The 24911-nt window shown below is 37.2% G+C and overlaps 1 protein-coding gene across 1 annotated transcript in view; it reads left to right on the top strand.

The window, feature by feature from the left end:
• The window catches only part of LOC138742348 (ephexin-1-like), a 73793-nt gene extending 49491 nt beyond the window's left edge, over nucleotides 1-24302 (top strand). The window contains 8 exon segments of the mRNA XM_069896647.1: nucleotides 2154-2283; nucleotides 2972-3046; nucleotides 6360-6449; nucleotides 6835-6998; nucleotides 8860-9018; nucleotides 11857-11936; nucleotides 12443-12547; nucleotides 21560-24302. Coding sequence (XP_069752748.1) covers nucleotides 2154-2283; nucleotides 2972-3046; nucleotides 6360-6449; nucleotides 6835-6998; nucleotides 8860-9018; nucleotides 11857-11936; nucleotides 12443-12547; nucleotides 21560-21759 — 1003 coding nt within the window. The 3' untranslated portion in view covers nucleotides 21760-24302.
• Nucleotides 24303-24911: the final 609 nt, after the last annotated feature.

Here is a 24911-nt window from a genome sequence, read left to right as displayed (position 1 = left end):
GACTCTCATCTTTCTCTGTCCACAGACAGAGCCTGACGTTTTTGATTTTACTAAATTGATTTACTTTTCAGCTTTATCATTTTATTTCAGATTTTGTAGAATTTGAGCTTCTTCTTAATTGCATAGAGTGACACTTAACATTGCTTTTGTAAATTATGGTAGTTCTGATAAGCCATGAATATTGTTTTTCTTAGTGTCAGTATTATACACATCTTGGGATATACACTTGGAGCGTTCAAACATCAAAATCATTTATACAGTGTATTTACAATTAATTTTTAAAAATGCTCACGTACATGGAGGCTCTCATTTCTTAGAACCCAACATGGTTTGGCAGGGTATACATGCGGCTCTTTGTGTTTTTTCTTTAAGTAGTACAAACCTGAAATGATCCCCAGAGCCTCAAATGACTTGTGTTTCCCTCATCTCCGTATTTCCGACCAAGTATCATCTGCTCCTTATAAACATCATTTGGTCATTGAGCCAAGTGTATAACATTTAGAAGTGTTTTAGGATAAATAGTAAGGATGCAAAATCTTGTGATATGTAAGGCATTGGATCAATAAAGGAAAAAACAAGCTATTGTTGAAATTGAAATATGATTGAATGATAATTTACAGAGATGTTACCTTGATTATAAGATATTGTAGGGTGCCAAATGTTGGAGGAACTCAAGGAACGAGTAGCATCAATGGGACAAAAAGAATGGCTGAAGAATCGGCTGGAACCCATCATCAAGATGCTGCTTGACCTGCTGAGTTCCTGCACAGTTTGTGTGGTGGTTAGCACAATGCTAAAACAATGCCAGTGACCTAGGTTCAGATCCAGCGCTGGCCATGCGGAGTTTGTATGCTCTCCGTGTGTCTGCATGGGGTTCATCCTATATTCCAAATATGTATGGGGTGACTAGTGTTAGGTCTGCTTTGTTCATGAATGAGTGAGTCAGACACCAGACTGAGTTGAAATCAAGGTTCTTTGTTCTTTATTACCGGATTGTAACATTTGCAACTAACAGTGTTAGTTGGAGAAGGCGCATTCTCCCGATATCAGCAAGTGGTGTTTTTTTTATACCCCAGGACACGCACTTAGTAAATTATCATACCATTACATTGTCCAATGAATTAGCTGTTGCTACCCTTCTCTGTTAGTCTGCTGCACATCATTCTTGTTAGTGCAAAGCTTATCTTAAGTGTACAAGGTCACATCTGCATTCTGTAACTCCTTAGTACTGGGTGACTCCTTCTCCGGTCCCATCTCATGATGTTTTTACCTTACACTAGGTTAATTGGTCACATTGGAGTGGGATGGGCTCATGGGCCGGAAGCACCTGTTGCCATGCTCACTCCTCTAAAATTAAAATGAAAAATAAAAATGTTTTTGGCTTCAGGTTCCAGAATCAGCATTTTCCTGTGCAAATTGTAAGAGAGGATTTGTTTTGTTGATTTGGAGGTGATGGAAGTGCAGCTGTTTAATGGATATTAAACCGAGAAGAAAGGGCGTCCATGATGTCCTGCTAAAGCTAGCTTCAGAATTCCATTCAGAGGAGTTCCCAGTTGAGCTGATGATGGGAAATATTCCTCCTTCAGCAGTTTATAAAGAAGCCTGCAAATGCAGGTAAATAGATGAGGTCATGGATGAGGGGTGCTATGGACAATTAAGGGTACATATTGTGTGGAGTGCAGGGGAATGGTGGGAGGTGGTGAGGGATGATAGAAGTGAGGGTCTTAGAAAAGTAATGGATTATTGGAAGGAACAGGTGGTAGTTGGGGCAGAGCGATATTCAGGAAGATCATTCAATTCAGAGGAAGTATTCTTACTGTTGCCCTACACACTGTATTGCAAAACTGGTGAAAGCTTTACTAATTTAGCCCATCTCACCTCCTTTCATTTGACTGGTTCCCCAATCGCTGAGATCCAGCTCCCAGTGGCCCAACATGTAACAATTTGGAAAATAAAACAATGGTGTAATATTCAAATTACAAGATCACTTCATGAAAGTGGATTAGCCACCTGTCCCCATTAAAATCCAACCAGACGTGGGTTAGATTGTGATTCAGTTCCATAGTTTCTGCAGTTTAACCTCTGGCACAAACCCCAACTACCTGTTTCATGCATTAAAATACAACCGTTGACACTGCACTTTCTTTTCAAAGGGAAAATAGCCTTCAGTTCCGCAATGTGATGGCTGAACTTGAGAAGGATCCCAAATGTAGAGGGCTGCCCTTCCCCTCGTTTCTCATCTTGCCTTTTCAAAGGATAACACGTTTAAAACTACTAGTACAGGTAACAACCTGAGAATGTTCTATGAAATTATTTAATTACTTATTGGTATAGTGATCATTATATAATAAATATAATCCTTCATTTCATGGGGCATCAAAAATACATTACTCCAAATTGCTAGATTAGGTAAAGCCACCTCTCCATTGCTCCACTGCAGAGTGAAATGTATTTGAACAAAAAGCTGAAAAGTTATGAATATGTGAATATTTCTCATCCAATGAAAATATTTATTTTTTTCCTCACTTAATGAGGGGTTCTGTTCTCACAGGGGCTCTGTTGCATATATTGTAACATGAACATTTTGCTGATTAAAGCTTATTTGATAGATCAGTTGCAATCATCAGGGATTGGATTATGTTTGCAAAAGCTATAAACAAGAACTTTTAAGGAAATCATTAATCTAATTTTGATTTGCTTCCTTTATTGAAATCATTAAAATTGCTGAGAATTAGATTCCCAGCAATGCTTACTGTCATTTATTATCACTCATTCTGCCTGTCCTTCGTAGCTGGTTTAAAATAAAGACATTGTTTTCCTCTTCTGCGAGGGAATACAAGACATGAATGTGAAACCTTTCAATCTTTCCCTCAGAGAGAACTGCTATTTGTTCAGGAAAAATGTCAATTTAATTTTTGTTGGTAAGAAGTTGCTACTAAGCAGTTTGTATCTCTAAATTGAACTTTGTCAGAATATCTTGAAAATAGCCGAGGAAGAGTCAAGGAGAGAAACGACAGCTGTGAATGCCCATAAAGAACTTGAAAAGGTACAACACTAACTTCTCTTAACATTTCAATTGAATAACAATGTGGTATAAACAACATTTTGCAGATTTTTTGTGCACATCTCCTGATATTAATTTCCATGAATTTAAATGTTTATGTTGAATTTTTCTTCTTTTCTGTTTTTACCATACATATTCAAATTTTTTGATCACTGTTGCATTGTGTTTTTGTATGGGACAGAGTTTTCTCTATATACTAAAAGACACACACATAGTCCCCACTGTTACCACTTCTGACCATTAACTTCCTGATCATGCTTGATATTTGATGATGAAGCTCAGTGAGGAGAAAAGGGAAGAAGGGAAATATTACATCTAAATGGCCCTAAATCTATATAATCCATATATCTAAGTAGACATAATAGACAAATGTCCAGAAAACAGTATGACAGATAATAATATCCATTTAAATTGAAAATGGAGAATGCATAAAATAATGTGTCCATGTAGCATCTGTACAGAGAAAAAAGCCAGTTAACATTATAGGTTAATGACCTTTCAAAGGAACCAAGAAAAGGAAAAAAATCAAACATCTTTTAATTTGTGGAAAAGAAGGTGTGGAAAAAGCCAAGGGGAAGTTTACAAATGTTAGAGCCCAAGAAAAACTGAATGACATTAATGGCGAGGTGGTGCTGATAAAGGGGAGAGTGTGATTGGGATTCATTAATAAAGCTGATCAGTTTGGAGGAGATATAAATAAAAGGAGATGGATGAGAACAGAAAAGGAAAGATTAAAAAAAACTGCAAGACAGAAACAGACATTTGATGTCAGAAATCTTAAATAAATAAAATAGGAGAACTACCCAGCAGTCAGGCAGCATCTGTAGAAGTTAAGGTACTTTCATCAGAACTTGAGAAGCCAATAGATCATATCTTTATTTTTGTCCTTCACATTTGCTGCAGTTATTGTGTTTTTATTTCTCACAGATCCATTCATCCTCTTTTTCCCCTTCTCCCTCTCTGACATGAATATTTTATTCTACCTACATCTTTTCTAGGCAGACCAGCTGTGATTAACAAGTCTTCACCACCCTCTCTCAGCCGGCACTTCCACTACTTTTGCCATTCAGTTGCTCATGGTTTCATTCCATTATTTTCTCCATCTACTGTGCACTTTAAAGCAGATCTAATTTTTAACTTTCCACTGTACTGATTGAAGGTCATCAATCTGTATTGTTAACTCACTCCCTACACCTGCTGCCTGGCCTGTTGAGTGTCTCCAGCATTTTTCTTCCTAAGGTTGGAGGCATTGTGGACATCGAAGAAGGGTTTTCAAAGCTTGTAGAGGAATCTAGATGAGCTGGAAAATGGGCTGAAAAATGACAGATGAAATTTAATGCAGACAAATGTGAAGTGTTGAATTTTGGAAGGACAAACCAAGAAAGGACGTACACAGTGAATGGCAGGGCACTGAGGAATGTGGTAGAACAGAGGGACCTGGGAATATAGATATATAATTCCAGAGGCAGCTTCAGAAGAGATCTAATCTGGTGGGGTGCATTTCAATAACTCACTTGGTAGGGGGGGGGGGGTTCCATACCTGACGTGGACCTCCTCCATCTGCCGCGTTGTCACACTTCCACCTCCCTCTGGCATTTCAGACAAGTGTGTGTGCTTATAGCGGGTGGAGACGAAACCTCGTGATTCATTTTGGAGACACCCTTTCTGATGGCATCACCCAGTGTAGTTCACACCCCCCCCAGTGATGCTAGTACTGCAGGTGGTTGGTGGGGAGGGGGAAGCACTTTAACTCATTTGGGGGGCATGGGCTGTGAATCCCCCTCATGACACCGACCCTGCATAATTTCCTGAAAGAGGCATCACAGGTGGATAGGGTTGTAAAGAGAGCTTTTGGCACATTGGCCTTCATTAATCAAAGTACTGAGAATAGAAGCTGGAATGTTATGATAAAGTTGTAAAAGACATTGGTGAGGCCAAAATTGGAATTCTATGTGTAGTTTTGGTCACCTAACTACAGGAAAGATCAATAAGATAGAAAGTATGCAGAGATGATTTTGAACTTATTTCCCCCTGGAGTATAAAAGAATGAAGGGAAATTTGATAGAGGTATTTCAAATTATGAAGGGAATAGACAAGAGTAAATATAGATAGGCTTTTTCCACTGAGGGTAGGTGAGATACAAACTAGGAGACATGGATTAAGAGTGGAAGGAGACAAGTTTAGGGGGAACTTCTTCACACAGAGAATGAGCTAAGGTGATGAATGTGGGCTCACTTTTAACGTTTAAGAAGAATTTGGACAGGAACATGGATGGGAGAGCCTATGGACTGGGTGCAGGTCAGTGGGATGAGGCAAAAAATGGTTAGGCACAGACTAGAAGGGCCAAATGGGCTTGTTTCTGTGCTGTAGTGGATCTATGGTTCTGTGAAAACTGATAAAAGTCTTCTCCAAGTATTTTTTAAATTATTGTACAAATATTTCAATTAAGCAAGCATATCATCTGCTTCAAATGTGGGATTCTTACTTGAAATGGAAACTCTTCCCGTGGGGTATCATTCTAATTTTGTTTATTATTCACCTAGTTCTTGTTATCCATTGACCTTTCTATCTGTGCATCCACTGTTTCAGCTGAGCATTACTAGGAGGGTTAGCAAATGTAGTGGTTTTATAAGTGCTCTCTCTTGTGATGACTGGTGGATCCAGATTCCCATGAAAGGGATTAGCTTTTGATACTTTGTGCTGGCAAAAAGAGAGGGTTGGGGTTAGGAATACCAGGAGTCAACAATGAAGGCAGGCTTGTCTAGAATCAGGAGTGGGAGCATCACTCCACATATACCATGCTTACCCGGTCGGTATATGTTTCAGATTTTTCACAAGTGAAGCTTACATAGAAATTGATACATCCTTGGAGAGATTAAATGCTGTACATCATTGTCATTACCAGAAAATGTATCATTGATGTAATTTTGTACTGAGTGGGGAGTCGATACCTCTATCTGACATAAATAATAAGCACTTGGTGTTAATCATCTGATTGCCCACTGAGAATATTGTAACTCCAATAAAATGTCATCATCAGTACTAAGGCGGCAACAGCGAGGTCAAGCAGTTATGTAATATAGTTTCCAAATCATGGCACCTGCCAAATAAATCCAGGCAATTTTTCATCATTGTTTGATGATCATTAAGCCACTAGGTGGGAAAGTATTTTTAAGTACAGATTAAACCAGCCATGATGATCACAGACGTTATCTATTTGGTATTTTTCATATAGAATCAACTAAAAATTCATTGATTATTATACTTTTTAAGAATAGTTTTCTTTTTGTTGAAGATTATCAAAGAATGTTGTGAACGTGTGAAAAAAATGAACAGAACAGAACAGCTGATCAATTTTGAGAAAAAACTGGATTTTAAAGTTAAGGTATGTACGGAAAAATATTTTAAATGAATTTATTTATTTGCTGGAGAGCACAATGTCTGTTTTGTCAGGTTGGACTTGTGCAATCGGCTGAGAATAAACTTGAACTTGAAATTGAACTAACATGAAGAGGTCTGTATCTGAAGGCTAGCAAACCTAACCTTTACCAGAACAAATGCTACGAATAAGCTCAAGAAATAAAATGGAGAAAGACAATTTAAAATATTTTTTGTGATTATAAATAAAGGAGTTTGCGAATTGTAGCTGCCACAGAACTGCAGTTTTCATCAGTGAATTCGTATTATTAAAGATTTTTCAGCAGTGGCCATCCCTCAGCTACTTTATTTTTATCAATCATTGGACCTAATTTAAACCTGTGCTTTTCTAGTCTGTGCCAATCATCTCTCATTCCCGCTGGCTGCTGAAAGAAGGTGAACTTGAACAAATGTCGGGACAGAAAGCAACACGAACATTTCGCAAGAAGAAATTATTCAAACCGGTCTACCTGATATTATTCAACGACCTCTTCCTAATAACCAGGAAGCAATCCTAGTAAGTCCTGGGAAATAAAACACAGATTAAATGTATCCAAGATAGGGAGGAATTGTCCATTTATTAAGAAGCCGCAGGTAACATGGATAGGTTTTTAGATTTGCACTTGAAATATTAAATCCATTCCTTGAAGAATTGTTGATTTTGTTCTGTAGGATTGCTTCATTTTGAATTCCAAAATTTCTGGCTTCTATATTTATCATAATTCTCTTGTTGTAGAGGAACGGATATTTGATGGGTTTAATGGTTTATGGCACAAACCTGTGCCAAAATTCTGTGCTAATTAGTAGGTTATATAATGGTGATTAGAAGATGGGAAACAGGAAGGATATAACACTGACACAAACAGGGTTGTCTTTTCAGGCACTTTGGAACAAATTACTTGCAGCTTTGCACTACATCTGACTGTGTCTTAAATATGATTTGTTGTTGCTGATATTAGTTGCTCAAATGAGAAATTATGCCAACATTCATTATCTCCATATGTGTGTGTGTGTGTGTGTGTGTGTGTGTGTGTGTGTGTGTGTGTGTGTGTGTTATATCTATCCTAACTGTGTGTGTGTGTGTGTTATATCTATCCTAACTGTGTGTGTGTGTGTGTTATATCTATCCTAACTGTGTGTGTGTGTGTGTTATATCTATCCTAACTGTGTGTGTGTGTGTGTGTTATATCTATCCTAACTGTGTGTGTGTGTGTGTTATATCTATCCTAACTGTGTGTGTGTGTGTGTGTGTTATATCTATCCTAACTGTGTGTGTGTGTGTTATATCTATCCTAACTGTGTGTGTGTGTGTGTTATATCTATCCTAACTGTGTGTGTGTGTGTGTTATATCTATCCTAACTGTGTGTGTGTGTGTGTTATATCTATCCTAACTGTGTGTGTGTGTGTGTGTTATATCTATCCTAACTGTGTGTGTGTGTGTGTTATATCTATCCTAACTTGTGTGTGTGTGTGTTATATCTATCCTAACTTGTGTGTGTGTGTGTGTGTTATATCTATCCTAACTGTGTGTGTGTGTGTGTTATATCTATCCTAACTGTGTGTGTGTGTGTGTGTTATATCTATCCTAACTGTGTGTGTGTGTGTGTTATATCTATCCTAACTTGTGTGTGTGTGTGTTATATCTATCCTAACTTGTGTGTGTGTGTGTGTGTTATATCTATCCTAACTGTGTGTGTGTGTGTGTTATATCTATCCTAACTTGTGTGTGTGTGTGTGTGTTATATCTATCCTAACTTGTGTGTGTGTGTGTTATATCTATCCTAACTTGTGTGTGTGTGTGTGTGTGTGTGTGTGTGTGTGTGTGTGTGTGTGTGTGTGTGTGTGTGTGTGTTATATCTATCCTAACTGTGTGTGTGTGTGTGTGTGTGTGTGTGTGTGTGTTATATCTATCCTAACTGTGTGTGTGTGTGTGTGTGTGTGTGTGTGTGTGTGTGTGTGTGTGTGTGTGTGTGTGTGTGTGTGTGTGTGTGTGCGTGCGTGTGCGTGTGTGTGTGTGTAATATATAAACACATATCAGAGCAAAAGGATAGATTTTCCATTCCCCTTCTTTTGGTTTATTGTGGAAGTGGAAAATGGATAATAGAATGTAATTGATAATCTCAAAGCAATTGGAGCAATGGAATGCCTTGAAATGTTGCATTAGCTACTGTGAGAGGCGGTTAAAAACTTAAGGAAGTGGATTATGATTACTTGCATTCAGATCTCTCAGTATCATAACAATGGAATAACATGTTATCTCATGTTCATAATAAATTGTATTTAAATAATAAATAAATGATGATGTGTTTCGTGTGGAACTTATTTCCTGCATTATTGGGCATCACTGTTCTTAATTTATGTTTTTATTTTTTTATAGTGGTGACAGATATGAAGTGTTTGACTATGCCCTCCGAGGTCTCCTTCGAATTCAAGAGCTGGAAGACCAGGGTCAAGCTCTAGCAAACGTCTTCACCCTACGACTCTTGGAGAATAGTAATGACCGGGAGATCCAATATATGCTGAAAGCTAAGTCACTGTAAGTCTCTCTCTCAGGAGAAGGGCTCTGAAATAAAATAAAGCCTGGCATCAGAGAGCCATGCATCACTTTGGAATCCTTTCATATTACTCTATTATGTTAAGCAGAAGGCTGATTCCAACAATTCCACTTGCTAAATTATTCTCATTGGAGCACAGGAATGTAAATTGCAGAAAGAATAGGCAGCTAATATTTTGCATGATTTTAACAATCCGCATGAAAGATCTTCAGTTTATATTTCCAACACTTTGTTTTGTTTCAGGGTTTGAACTGTTCCTTTCCTTTTAACTCTGCTAATTATCAGCTGATTGATGGGTTTAATGAAGCAGCTTATAAATAATGATGGGATGCAGATGATTGGACCAGAATGCACCACTTGAAATCCTTTACACCAGTGTGCAGATTGTGACATCCATTTCGGAAAATTAATCTCTTCATAACATTTTTTTTTCTCTTAGTTTTTTATTTTTGCAAGCGATAAATATCTCTGAGTCCAACAAGCCTGGCTGTCATCTCACTTGGTCTTGAAAGGAAGCAAAGCAAAAATAAATCAGCATCTCAGTATTCAGTGAAAACAAAATGAAAACAGTATTCCAATAACATACAAGATAGAAGTTCTTTAAAATGCTATGCTGTCAGTTCTTCCCAGTTCTACCTCATTTGGAATCTTGGTGCATCCAACATTTTTGCAACCGGTACCACATCCACAATATTGCTTAGTTTAATAACAAGTGTTCCACTGTTCTTCTGATCATTCTGTAATTGTAGTGGTCTGTCTTGATTTCTTGCATTCACTGTAGCTAGGATAGACTTAACTCCTGAAGATACAGTATAATAGTTAATTAAACTACTACCTCCACTTAATTGCATTGGATATTACATATGTCAGGTCACTTGTCTGAGTGCAACTAGTACCATGTAACCCAACATTAACTGTCAGATGAGTGGAGACTAAACCGGCTCCCCAACCAGACTTGCCTGGTGTGGAGGGTGACTAGACACCCCGCAGGATGAAAAAAAAGACCTGTAAAAGGACAGATGAATCCTCTCGAAGGTCAACAGCCATCTAACAAACCTGTGCCATGAAACGCGGAAAAGGCATCCCTTGCATCCAAGCAAAAGAACATCCCCCAGCTGTCTTGAACCTCACCATGCCACTGGATCTGGTAGAGATATGTCGATAGGATGGGTCTGGACCTGTGCAAACCCTACTCACCTAAAATCCATTCAGGCACATGCTATTAATTTCTGAGGAATGGGGTATTCCCCACAAACCGACTGAAAGGAACAATCACTATCCTACGGGATGGATAGCCAGAAGAAGAAGAACCTGGGATATAATTTATGATTGCAACTAAGCAAGTAAAGTAACTAAAATGATTGACAGATTTTTAAATATTTTAAATGTCAAGGGAGATGAGTGTTGATGGAGGAAAAAGGTGCTGAAGTAATCCATGATTGTATTGTATGGTAGAGTAGGCACAAAGTGCAAAATGATCTAAATTATTACATTTGACATAATGCTCTCACACTTTATGTGGATTGTTCTCTCAAGGCTTTCCTCTGGTGTTGATAATGTTCAAATGAAGCCAACTACAATTTAACAAGAAATGACGAAGGGCAATATAGCTTCTTGTCACTCTTTTCTGAAGCTGCGTAAAATGACGTTAAGTTAGTGATTAAGTAATGAATTTTAAATTAATGAGCAAACACAAAGCTTTGATATACCCAGGACAGTGAGAGCGTGGATACAAAATAGTAAGCCCAATCTGAGAAAGGAGGAAGATGCTCCAAGGCACCGCATAACTTTAGCCCAATAACCATATGTTTTTTTTTTAAACCTATTAACATGGCTTAGAAGTAATATACTATGTTAAAATTTACAAACAACACAAAATGTGAATTATAAGGAAATAGTGATAAGTTTAATTAAGGGAAATACTGGCCAGTGGAATGAATGAACAAAATTCAATGCAGCAATGTATAATAATGCACTTTGGTCGAAAGAATAGGATAAACAATACAAGCTAATGCATGCAGTAGGGGTAGGAGTAGGCAAAAAAAGCTGGGAGTGTTATCCTGACATAGTATAAGATGTGGAACATAGTATAAAAGTAGTTCATAACACATTTAGGATCTTGGGTTTTATAACAGAATGCCCAGAGCCAGTGAGTCATGTTTAACCAATTTAAAACCACAAACAGTTTAGCTGAAAAAAAAATGGCAAAAGTATTCCCGATTACTAAAAAGATTGAGTCAAAGAACACAGATTAAACATTACGCCAGGGAAAAAAAATTCATGATGCAAGTACTTAAGATTCGCAACTTAATACTTGATGACATGATAAATTCAGATTTAATCGATGCCTTCAAAGCAGTATTAGATAAATACATGATGCACGTTATTGTAAGAATTTGGGGGAAGGAGGGATGAGCACAAGTGAATAGATTGACCCATGAAAAAATTGATGGGCCACATGCCTCTTTTGTGTTATCTTTTTGATGATTCCATTATTTTTGAAATTAACAGAAATACCTTCAATGTAAAATTATGAAAGTCACAGATTCACTATGGCTTCCTTTTATTTGGGTATAGCAATTTAACTATCAGTCAAAATTTGACAATGTGGCATAAAATAGCTTTTGTTATAAAATGTCAAAAAAGAAATTTCTCTGAAAATATAATGGGCTGTCCAAAGAATGATTCTCAATTAATCATGTTTGGGGTTCTGGGGTTTAAAACTGCATATTATCCTATTTTGTTAGATAATACAGTGCTGGTGTCTCCTTGTCTTCAATTGTTTACTGATTTTATGTGCTCACATTTTCATTATGCAGGAGTGATAAGAAACGCTGGGTTCATGCACTTATGCCAAACCGAAGAACTAAATATGTTTCTCCCAGCTCATTGCATTGGGGTAAGGATTTGCAATTTTCTTTTCTTTACCAAACTTTTAAAAACTTTTGAAGCAGCTCTATACTACCCAACATAATGAAGCCCATCTGATTTGCGTCCCATCCACCATCCTCAAATTTTAATTCCCAACACTTCTGACAGACAGTGGCTGAGGGAGTATTATTCATAAAATACAGTTATTCTCCCAGACTATTCCTCCAACACCATCTCCCATGTGTTACTGATATTTGAAAATGACACGACCTGGTTAGTTCCCCTCCACGCCATACACTGTCCTGATTTGGAAGTGTGTTGCTGGCCCAACATTGTCACCAAATACTGGAACTCTTCCCATATACCTCTGGGTGTGTCTTCACCATGGCACTGTGGTAGTTCTGAAAGGTAACTTACCATCTTCTCAAAAACAGTAATGAATGGATGATTAATGCTGGCCTTGGCAGAGAAGCCAGGACCTGAGAAAAGAATAAAAAGAGGAATGAAAAAAAAATGCTTGGTGATCTTTTCTAGATTGTCCTCAGGTGCAATGCATCCAGAGGTACACAGCACAGGAACCTGACGAGCTCTCATTGGAAGCTGCCGACATTCTCAATGTTGTTGAATGGACATCTGATAGTAAGTAGAATTTTTTGTTGAAATGTCCAGCTACAAAATCATAGTGCAATAAAACTCCTGGTATCTGGCACCTACGGGGATTGGTAGATTCCAGATAAATTAGTTTTCTGGTTACAATGCCTAACTAATAACCTGCATTAAAAATAAACAGTTTAAAAGACAAAAGTACTATACTGGACTTGATTAAATAAACCTTTCAGCATTTTTCATTATTTTCAGTTACATTCTTTGAAAATATTTAACTGTTGCTGCATCTGCTGGTTTCTCTCTCTCTCCATGGAGCCACCCGAAAGACCAACAATAACATTATAGATAAATAGGCCCCCCCCAACTTCTTTACTTAATATTGTATACTTAATAATATACAAAAAATGATAAAGACTCTTACAAAGCAGGGATAAGGGGGTCACTATAAGAGATTCACCCCAATGGCGAGCGGCATCAACCAGCTCTTCATCCTGGGTGACGCCATTTTATTCAAACACAATTTTATTCAAACTTTATTCAAACAGCTGCTATGAGCAAAGCATGACCAAGGCACTCTGCTGGCTGAATGTTCGCTCCCCTCTTCATCAAAGGTATATATGTTACCTCAAAGAACATTTACTTTTACAATTTTATTTTTTATTTATTTTTAATTCTTTCTTCCCATCTATTTATTTATTTATTTATTTATCTATCAACCTATTTATTTATTTATTTATCTATCTATCTATCTATCTATTTATTTATTTATTTATTTATACCAATTGCTCAAGGTTGCTGATTGCTTGAATTCCAGATAACAGGGGTTTTACTGTATTATGAAATAACTTTATACTTGATGCATCTCTGGATTTATCACACACTGTGCCCACGTGGTAGTTAATTAAGCAGGTCAACAGTTTGGAAAATAATGAGAATAATTCTTCTTTGCTTTTGTATTTTTTGTAAAATTATTGCACACTGGAGATGTGAATAAGAGAGTTTCCTTAACAATTGGGGCTGGTGGTAAAGTTACCAAATGAGGCCACTTTGTTGGAGAATTTTAAATTTAAACATTAAAAAAATTTAAATATAGACATTCAGCATGGTAACAGACCCGTTCGGGCCATGAGCCCGTGCCGCCCAATGACACCCAAATAATCTACAACCTCAGACTCAGAATCAGGATTTATTTTCATGAACAAGATGGTGTTTTGCAGCGGCATCATAGAGGAAACATTCATATTATAAACCACCTTTCAACTTACTATAAAAAAATAAAAATAATAGTGCACAGAAAATAAGGCAGTGTCTTTGGTTCATTATTCAGGAATCTGATGGCAGTGGGGAAGAAGTTGTCCTTGTGCCTTTGAGTGCTCTTCTTTAGGCTTCTGCACACTTTTCCTGATGGTGGGGTCTTTGAGATAGAGGCTGTTTTTTAAAGACACCACCTTATGTAGATATCCTTGTTGGAGTTAAGTCTGGTGGCTTTGATGTCACAGGTCAAGTTAACAACCCTCAGGAGTTTATTTATTCTTGTCCTGACAGTTGGTGCCTCCATACCAAGCAGTGATACAACCAGCCAGAATGCTCTCCACAGTACACCTGAGAAAGTTTATGAGAGTTTTTGGTGACATACTGAATCTCCTCAGACACCTCACAAAGTATAGCCGTTGACGAGCCTTCTTTGTGATTGTATTAACCTGGAGATTCCAGGAAAGATCTTCAGAGATGTTGACACCCAGAAATTTAAAGCTCTTGACCCACTCTACTACTGAGCCCTTGATGAGGACTGGGTCATGTTCCCCTGACTTCCTCTTTAAGTCCACAATCATCTCCTTGGTTTTGCTGATGTTGAGCACAAGGTTGTTGTCGTTATACCATTTAGTGAGCTGATCTATCTCCCTCCTGTACATTTCCTCATTGTCGTTTGTGATTCTGCCAACAATGGTGGTGTCATTGGCAAAGTTGTAGATAGCAGTGGAATTGTGCCTGGCCACACAGTCATGGATGTATAATGAGTAGAGCAAGTGAGCTAAGCACACATCCTTGGGGTGCACTTGTGTTGATAATCAGTGAGGAGGAGAAATTGTTTCCAACTTGTACGACTGTGGTCTTCCGATGAGAAAGTGAAGGATCCAGTTGTAGAAGGGGGGTACAGAGGCCTAGAGTTGTAGCTTCTTGACCAGCACTGTGGGAATAATTGTATTGAAGGCTGAGCTGTTGTCGATGAAAAGCAGCCGTATGTATGAAATTGCTGTTTTCGAGGTCATCCAGAGCTGATTGGGGAGCCAGAGATATTGCATCCGCTATGGAGCGATTGTGACAATAGGCGGATTGCAGCAGGTCCAGATTTTTGCTTAGATACGTGTTAATTCTGGCCATGACCAACCTCTCAAAGCATTTCATCATAGTAGAAGTTAGTGCTACTGGGCAGTAATCATTGAGGCAGCTCACACTACTCTTCCTGGGTACCGGGATGATTGATGCCCTTTTGAAGCAGGTGGGAACCTTTGACTGCAGCAATGAGAGGCTGAAAATAACCATGAACACTCCAGCTAGTTGGTTGGTGCAGATTTTCAATACCCTGCCATGTTTTTGAACAGTGAGAGGAAATTGGAGCACCCAGAGGAAACCCATGCAGACATGGGAAGAATGTACAAGCTCCTTGCAGACAGTGGAGGATTTGGACCTTGGTCCCAATTTTTGGAGTTGTAATGACATTGCACTAACCACTATGTTAACTGTGCTGAATGAAGAAGGCACACAAAACCTAATAAATTATCATTTGAAGAAATGGAGAATCAGATCCCTCTGATGGCTCTAGTAGTCGGCAGTTGTGAGCGACCAGTGTTATTGTCAGCAAACATAATCTACAGTCTGACACCCACTTTTCTCTAAATTGATAGTAGTCTTTGTAATGAGATTCCTGCCTGATTTGCTGAAGTTCTGAGTAGGGATTGTTGTTTGTACAAACAAACCAGTTCCATATTCCATAATGAAATGCAATAGTGGACACAAGGTTACCTCGCTCTTCCTGTCTCTCCTTGGAAGAGATGAACCCTGTGAATATCTGCAAATTTGGAATATTGTGTGCAGTTTTCATCACCTAATTACAGGATAGATATCAATAAATTTGAAAGAGTGCAGAGAAGATTTGCTTGCAGGTTGCTGGGATTTGAGGAACTAAGTTACTGGAAAAGGTTAAATATTTTAGAACTTTATTCCCTGGGACATAGAAGAATGAGGGAAAATTTATAAGGGGCATAGATAGAACAAATACAAGCAGGTTAGATAGGCCAAATGACCTGTTTTTGCACTGTAGTGTTCTCTGGTTCCATGGTTCCAACATTCATGACAGCCCTAGGGCATCAATCCATCAACAATTGAATGAAACCCAACTCCCAGTGAGTGCTCAGTTCATTTCCCTGATTGCTGTTCCTGTTTCTAGAGTACTGATTCACCATCAATTACCACAAAATACTGAGGTTGTGAAACGGATAGGATTTATTGACTATAGACTGGAGCAGCAGCCAGCCTCATCGACTGATGCTGGGTGAATGAATGGGGAGCATGCAAGGGGTTGTGGATCGATCTCGGAGGGCATGACCAGCTGGCAGTAGCCAATCACAGCATTACAGTGGTTTATCACAAGTCCACCTGGCTAACTTCTGTGGGGGAATGGCTACTTCACCCTTCCTCTTTGTCTAACTGCAAAAGTTCTGTTCTGACTTCATTAACTCTACCTTGTAGCAGTATGCTGTATGCAGTAATTCTGAGGCTAAACAATTCTGAATTTAGGATTGAGCACAACCAATAGAAAATTCCCATTGATCTTAGACTTTATTTGTCTGTAAGTCTGAATAAACATTACTTCACTTTCCTGTCTGTTATCTTTGCCACTTAGAAGATAGGACATGAAACAGTGCTGCATAGGAACAGACCCTTCGACCCATCATGTCTGTACCATACACGATGGGAAATTAATCTACATCGCTGCTCAATGTACATGATATATATCCCTCTATTCATATTCATGTATCCATCTAAAACTGTCTTGAATGGTACAATTATATCTGCATCCTCCACCATCCCTGGCAGCCCATTCCAGGAACCTAACACTCTCTCTAGATTTTTTAAAATGGTGCAAAGCCACATTAGAGGTGGCTCAACAGAAAAAAAGGCAAATTTACTATTTTATGGAGAAGACCTATAAGATTGAACACAGAATTCATTTTAAATGGGAATTAATAAAAGGGGGTTGCCATTCAGAGGGACCAGGGTGTTCTTGTCATCAAATGACTGAAAGTTTACTTGCAGGCATACCAAGCAAGTAAGAAAATGGTATGTTGGTCTTTATTGCAAATTAATTTGCATACAAGAGTTAAGACCATTGTCATGACACTGCAGGGGGTGATCTCTGTACCTGCAGCAAGACCACGTAAGGTGCTGATTCCACCTGGCCAGCTGTCAATCAGCCGACCTGAATATAAACCTGAGCCAGCCCCTCCTGAGCCAGTCACATGGGGACCCACCAAGGCCTGAACTGGTGTTCAGACTTTTACTGGAATAAAGCCTGCTGTACAGTCTTTTGAGTTTGTGCTTGTTTGCTGCTACCTCAGTGCATCACAACCATTGGCTGACAGTATAGAACCCTAGTGAACATTCTCCCTTTCTTAGAAGTACAAGAGAGTTTATTTGCAATAGGGGGAGTGCAGGGTTATCAGATTCATTGGGAGGAGTTAGGGACAGCACATTTTCTATCCTATGAGGAAAAAGATCAAGTCGCCTGGGCCTTTACTTGCAAAGGTTTAAGAAAATCAGAGGTGATCTTATTGAAACTTTTAAATTTCTCAAGGGACTTGCCAGAAAAGGTAGGAATAATATGTCTCCTGACTTGGTTGTCTGGAACCAGTCATCAGTTTCAGAACAAAGAGTCCACAACTGAAGACTTTCCACACCCCAGAATACGGAATTTTTGGAGAGATTGATAGGTTTTTGGATACTAAGTGAATCTAATGGTGAGGTAAAATATCAAGCATGATATTAATGAATGGTGATGCAAGCAAGAGAAACAATCTTTCTAATGTTCATTTGACTTTTTGTGTAAAAAATGAAAAGCTCTCTCACCTATTTGCAATCAATGGACCAGGAAACATTTTCTAGTTTTTTTTTCCCCTGCAAGTTCCCTGAAGTTACTGATATTTTCCCCATTATAATTCAGTTTGTTCAATTTTATTCAGACACTGAACATGGCCTTTACACATTTTCTTCTCATGCAAGTCCCTCAAGGACGAGGGTGACGTATACTTCTGCTCTGGCTTTGTAGGGTCTGAAGTTGCTGATGAGGCTAAAATGAAACTGCAAATTCTATCACAGATGAGGCAGATAGAGACTGGCAGAGTGGGTAGCTGGATAGTTTGTGAGTTGCTCCTTTGTTTCAAGAGATAACAGAGGTCGTTTGTGTGCTCCTGAAGCATGGTTTTGAGATTCTCAATAGCATCCAAAATGCTGCTTCTCTATTTTATACTGTCATGGTCCAAAGATTCCCAGGAAGTCATACACATCAGTGGAGAGAGCATAGCAGTGCCATTAAGAGAGCGGCTGCTTCACAGCTTCAATAGCTCTTGTTTGATTCTGACTGTGATTCAGTTGTCCACATGGAGTCTATATATTTTTCTTGTGATCATGTGGTTGCCTCAGTTCCTTTTAATACCCCAAAGAAGTTCAGATAGGCTAGTTAGTCACTGTACCATTCTTGCATTCTTGACCTTCAGGATACAGGATCATGTCGTACTTATTTATCAGTCACCAAAGTGATTTTCTAATATTCCAAAGTGACAGGCAATATTACTTCTAACTGCACATGCTGTTTTGTTATCAAAAGATAAGGTATTCAGAAATTTGTATGTGTAAATAAAGAGCCTTGTGTTTGCTTCAGGCGCCTACTTTGTGAGAGCTGTTCCTCTCAAAGCTGAACAAATTCTGGATTATGCAATTTCTACCTATTTCTCAAAGGAAAAAATGTCATGGCAACTAAAAAAAAGTAGGTCATAATGTAATGAAGGATTGGAAATAGGAGATTAAAATAATCAGGAAAGTTAGTGAATTAATCAGCTCGAGATGAGTCAGACAACATTCTCTTTTAAATATTTTTATTGAGTTTAACATATAAACACACACAAACTTTTAAGGAAAACACATAACAGGTCATCTCATATACATCCAGGTACAAAAAAAAAGAGGGAAATACATTCGACAGTTCCTTAATCCACATAAGAAACAAGTTATTGAATTAATCTATGATAACCGTGTTGAAACCCATATTTGTCAAGTTAATCCAAATAAAAATTGATAAAAAGAAAAAAAATGAAATCTAATCTACCACCTCCCTCTAATCAATGTAACCTTTGTAAAAAGAAAAGTGGAATTATTGACCGGATAGCGACCTCCAGACACCGGATAGAGAATCTCTGGAACATTCAAAATTCTTAATTCTTCCAATCATGATAGCATTCTATGAATGGGCCCCACATCTTTACAATTGAAACTTTCTATCTTTAATGTTGTATCTAATTTTCTAAATAGACATTACATCATGCAACCACTGTGTATGGGTAGGTGAAGAGTCATCTTTCCATTACATTAAAATTGTTGTCTGGCTATCAGCGTGGTAAAGGCTAAAACTTTCACCTGAATTGCAGAGAGAGGCTCATGTGAAAAATCAAACAAGGCAATTAATGGACATGGTTCTATTTTGATCTTAAAAATAGTTGATAAAATCTGAATGATTTATTGGATTTAAGATCAGCCTCAATGGCTGGGAATAAGAACAATTGGGAATGAGATTTGAACATAACATTTTCAGATGGTCTCTACTCTCAGCTTGATTAATGATTCTTCATTTTGTGCAAGACACTGTTTGATACAATTTAATGTGGTACATAGAACACATGTGTCCAAATTTAAATTATCTAATTTTAAAAAATATAAATTTTAATATCACAAAAAATTCAATTATTTTATATTACCAATACATGTGATATATATAGAAAAAAGACCCCATTAGTCCGCCTCCCTCACTCCCCCTATAACCCCCAACAAAAGAAAAAGAACAAAAAAAGAAAAGATATAGATCAAGACCCTCAACAGAAGCACCCCATATTGTAAAACTTCTTGTAGTATATGGAGACTTATTTTAGGAGAAAGGGAATATCAGAGTTTCATTTAAATATTCATATCCACACTTGGTAAAGATGAGCTCCATATTTTGCAAATTATATGATATTTATCTCTTAAATTATGTAATTTTTTCTAGAAGTATGGGACTCTGAACTTCTGCATTGCCATCTCTCCATTCTCAAATTTATATCCGACTTCCAAGTTATTGCAATACATTTTCTAGCTATTGCTAAAGCAATTTGTACAAATTTCACTTGAAACATATTCAATTTTAATTTGGGTTTAACTCCTTAATATTACCCAATCAAAATAACATTGGAGACTGTAGGAATTTAACTCCAATTATTTTTTTTAATAAATTACCAATTTCCAACCAAAAAGATTTAATCTTACAACACAGCCAATTATCCCAATTTTATGCAGATATTGATCCACTATGTGAGAAGTGTAACATTTTTGAACCTTCACTGATCCCATATGTTTTGGGAGTGCCAAAATTTACAGAGTCTAACAACATTCTTAGATTCAAAATTCTCTTTGTAATTAATAAGTTGAAAAAAAGCATTTATCCAATTATTGTAATACTTTAAGATGATGATTTGCATGACAGTTTTTGATGAAAACTCTCATTTATGTGGTGGAAGGGGGTAAAAAAGGCTTGGTTCATGGTGAGTTGTCAGCCAGGAAGGACAACGTTGATCTGAACCAGCAATGGGATGAGCAAGTTTTGCATGAAAGAGTTTATTGGACAGAATGGTAGAATGTCATCTTAAACTACGGGTTTGGCTTGGGTATAAATGGAGTTTGGAAGCCAATTAAAATGTGTGGTTAATTAATGTGAAGTTGGGGAAGAGTGAAGATAGGAGTTGGAAAAGGAATGTATAGTTCTGTGAAGGCATTGTGATACAAAGTTCATGTGTGACTACAAGAATATGTCTGGAAATTAAACTCTGTCATATTGAGAATTTGTGGTCCATGTGCCCAACTTTGAAAAATAAAATGGGACCTGTAGATCATTGTTCTTGTTCTGTTTCTCTGTCAATTGTTTAGTAGAATCTTGGAAGATATAGGATATGTGCATGGCTATGTAATATTTCCAGGATTTTCATTGCCAATGAAGTGGCCATACATGTAAAGTAGCCTTCTCTCACTACCATGAGGGGTATTGCCATGATATTCCATGAGGTTTCAGGAATAGCCTGGTGCTATTGAAATTTCAAACTGCAAGTGAATGACAAACTGATTATTAGTCTACCACACTCTCTGAACACCTCAAAATTCTGTCCTGTCTGCCGTGTTATTACAAGACATGATCATGAAATATTGCCTGATAACCCAAGTTTAATGTGTTAACATGTTATAACACATGAGAGGCAGATTATTTCTCATTGTAAGTAAGTTTTAAAATATTTATTTGCATGACAATTATCTTCAATGAATAAAGCATTTATATCTGGGGTTTTAAGGATTCAGTGATGAATATCATTAACGAAAGTATAATTGGATTATACAAATGGATTTGTTTTAAATTTCTCTCAAATATTTTAAAAGATTGTAGGTTTAAGGCTAGTTTGTCACCATTGCCATCACTCTCCATCCCATCCTGTGCTACATTTGTGCAAGAAGGGATTCATTGTTTCTCATCAGTGTTATAAATGCCATAAGCATCAACATGCTGGTAAAGGGTACAAATGTGAATAATGTGCTACTGTCATTTAAAATCTCTCACTTCAAAAAGAAAAGTCTTCAAATTTTATTAAAAAAAAATTAAACAAGAAAAACCAGCATCATGAAATTTTTATTTGTTCTGATAAATGAATAAGCTTTGATATAAATGAACTTGTCTCTGTGTGTCTGGTCCATCAGATTGGATATTAGGAGATCGCTTGCACGATGGAGAGAAAGGTTGGTTCCCAAGCTCAATGGTCGAAGAGATAAAAAATCCACAGCTCCGAGCTCAGAACAGAAAAGAATGCTACCGTATCTATAAGGCAGAAGAATGCCATGGCAATAAAAGCAAAGAGGGGAGAAAATTTACCAACAAAAATGTGATCCATCAACAGTGATCGAATCTTTGTATTCTGTTCCAGCTTGTATTTTTGACAGATTGCAAAACTCCTACTGTTTTGCATGGCAGTGCTAGCAGTGAAATTTTGTCAGAAAACTGCAAATTGTGAACAGTTTTTATTTAATTCACAGAATGCTAAATCATTTGAAATTATTTCACCTACAAAGTGTAAGTACCATTGAAGTGAATATGTTTCATCTACAGAATATGGCCACTAAACACAGTGAGGGGAGATTATTTGGAATTTTTTTTAAGTGAACAACAGTTAATTTCAATTTAAGTATAATGACAGCAATGAAGAAAGAGAAAAGGTTTATATGATTCATAATAAATCTTGCTGCACTTGGATAATATTTAAATGGCAAAAGCTCAGAGGATGAATTATAAGATGGAAAGCCACAGACAGAATCTCAAAGAATCCATTCAGAAATATACTCCATAATATGACTGATAGCTGCAAGTCTTTTTATGTGAACTATGAAGGATGAAGTCAATCTAATGATTTACTGCCATAGGATTTCTCATATATGCCCACACAACTGTTTTTTTTAAATTATTATATAATTGGATAGCAATGTACTAAACAGTAGTTTCCATTTGTGGAACATAGCTAACATTAGTTTAATTCAGCATTTTAACTACTGGCATTACTACTTGCTATGTTGTCTGCTAATTTCAAAATAAGACACCTGAAGCAATTTTCATAAACTGATCTTGATTACAAGGTTCAAGAAAGCAACCATCACTTGAAAAATTAAACTAAGTGATAGGGATGAGAAAAAGATTTAAAAATAAATCTGGGCAGGAATGTGTTATATTCTGTATCCAAGATAATTCAGTCAATTTCCTTGTAGACTCATGCAATAAATGCTGGCGAGAAGAGAAAGCAATCACAGTTTAATGCTTCTTCAAAGGCCAAAAATGACTCTGGGAATTTGTTTTAAAGATAAATATTGGAGGAAATAGGTAGAAAAATTGTTTTTTTTTGTTAACCTGTAAAAGTCTTGACATTCTAGAGTAGCCATTCTCAAACTTGTTTTTCAGTAGACCCCCTAGGACTCTGCTCAAAGTTTAAGGGCCTCCTTCCCTGTGAAGCAGTCAAGTTTTGGTTTCTTCCGTGCTTTGTTATGTGAGGTGATTGAATTTCTAGGCTGATGAACTGCAAGGGTTTCTCTATACAACTATGGCTGACTTATTTGCAATGAATTTCACAATTTTAAGGAAAAGGAAAAGCAGTGGTTTTAGCCCCGGACTAATTTCTTCTCCCTCACTGACAATTGTGTAATACTTTTTATGTAAAGGCACAGGATGAATCAGGCTAGTTCACACTTGGGATCCCATTTGACTTGAATTGAGTAACTGACAAAGAATCCTCCTCCTCACCATCATCAACGCTGTCTGCCTTCACCTGCTCTGCTCCTGAGAACCATAATCATGCTTTTATCTATAGATACAAATACTGTAATTAAATAATCTTAAGATTATTAAAATTTACGTTGTCTCGATCTTAACAAACACAGTTCCACTCACACATCTCTTCTAATGTACATAGATCCAAATTTCTGGCTATGATCTTCAAACTAATCCTTTTCATGGTAACTATTTGGATGGATGAACATTGATTATACTGAACTCTGCAAGGGCTGGAGAGTTGGATGTTCAACTTTTCAGATAAAATATTAAACTGAGCCCCCTTTATTCTCTAAGGCGAATGCATGACATCTCATTGCATTACTTTGAAAAACAGAAAATCAAAATCCTGTTGTCCTGGGCAGCATTTGTTCATCAATCGACATCACTAAAAGAATGAGTGAATTGCATTGGCCCTTGTGCAAATTGACTGCAAGATTCCCATCTTGCAATAGTGACTGTACTTCACAATTATTTCTGGCTGTAAATACTTTGAAATGTCCTGAGGTTATGAAAGATATGCTTTAAAATAAGTGTATGTCCTCCTTTTTGTATTTAACTCATGGTGTCAGTGGAGCTGACCATTAAGAACCAGGCAAGCTGCAGGAAATTCAGGATTTAAAATCTTTTCAGTGTTAACTGTTTCAGAAGTTTGTTGGCAGTAACGTAAGTTGAGGATATCCCATAGCTATTAGTTGTGCCAAAGTTATCAAATGTATGGTGGTGTTATATTATTTGGGGCAGATTTTCCTCTTAATAAACCAGAGGTGCGGAGGAAATTGACCTGTCAATGTTTTACGTAGTGCCAACATTGACTGAACTTTGAGAGCAATGCCGAACACTGAAAGGCCCAGAGTAAAAGTTGTAAAAGTTACAAATATAAATATTGTGGTTCTGAATGAGTCATTAAGTGACTATTAAGTATTTACGAAATGTATCTCAATAAATGTGAGTAAAAAAAGAACAGGAATTAACGTTTTGTATCGTAAAACAGTTTCAGCAACTTGTGAAAGTTTTGTCGATTAAGTGGTCCTTCAATTTACACAGTTGTGGAATTTCTGTAATCACATAAGGAGGACCATTAAAATAGCAGTGTTATAATAAATGGGTCCAGTTAATTTTTTGTGATTATATATCTGTCAAATGTGCATGATTCGTGTTCATTTGATCTGCAGTCACTGTAGGATTTGAAATTCCTTCAACCCACAGATGATAATTAGTGACATGGGCTTGATTTGAGTTAAGTCACACTGCCCCACAAGGCAGTATTTTCATGAATTACCGATGCCAGAACACATGCATGTAACAATATCTCATTAATTTTCAAAAGCTACCATGTGAAGTAGGAATATTGAGATGTGAATATTTATAGCGTGACCACCCACATGATGGAGGTTCATTTTAAAATGTTATAATATCTAAAATAGATTTAGAATACTGTCAGTTGTCAACAACACCCGCAGCTGTGAGATTCGTCTGACTGGGGACATTATAACTACGGGTTAAAAACTAGCCAAACATGGGTATATTTGTCAAAACTACTTTTATTTGAAATATTATATTTTTAAACAGTTTTATCAGGAGTAAAGCTTAATTACAGTATAAAAACAGCGAACCAATACAAAGACCCGATTAGAAACACAGCAGGTGTTTTACCATAAAAAAATGTGAGATCATGGCTCCCAATGCTTTTGCTTTAAGTTTATAATTTCAGTGAATGTTAGGCTTTGGAGGATCAGC

Source organism: Narcine bancroftii, chromosome 9, assembly GCF_036971445.1.
Source record: "Narcine bancroftii isolate sNarBan1 chromosome 9, sNarBan1.hap1, whole genome shotgun sequence".
NCBI classification, from domain to species: domain Eukaryota; kingdom Metazoa; phylum Chordata; class Chondrichthyes; order Torpediniformes; family Narcinidae; genus Narcine; species Narcine bancroftii.
Note: the sequence above shows the minus strand (reverse complement) of the source record. Positions and strands in the feature narration are given on the sequence as shown.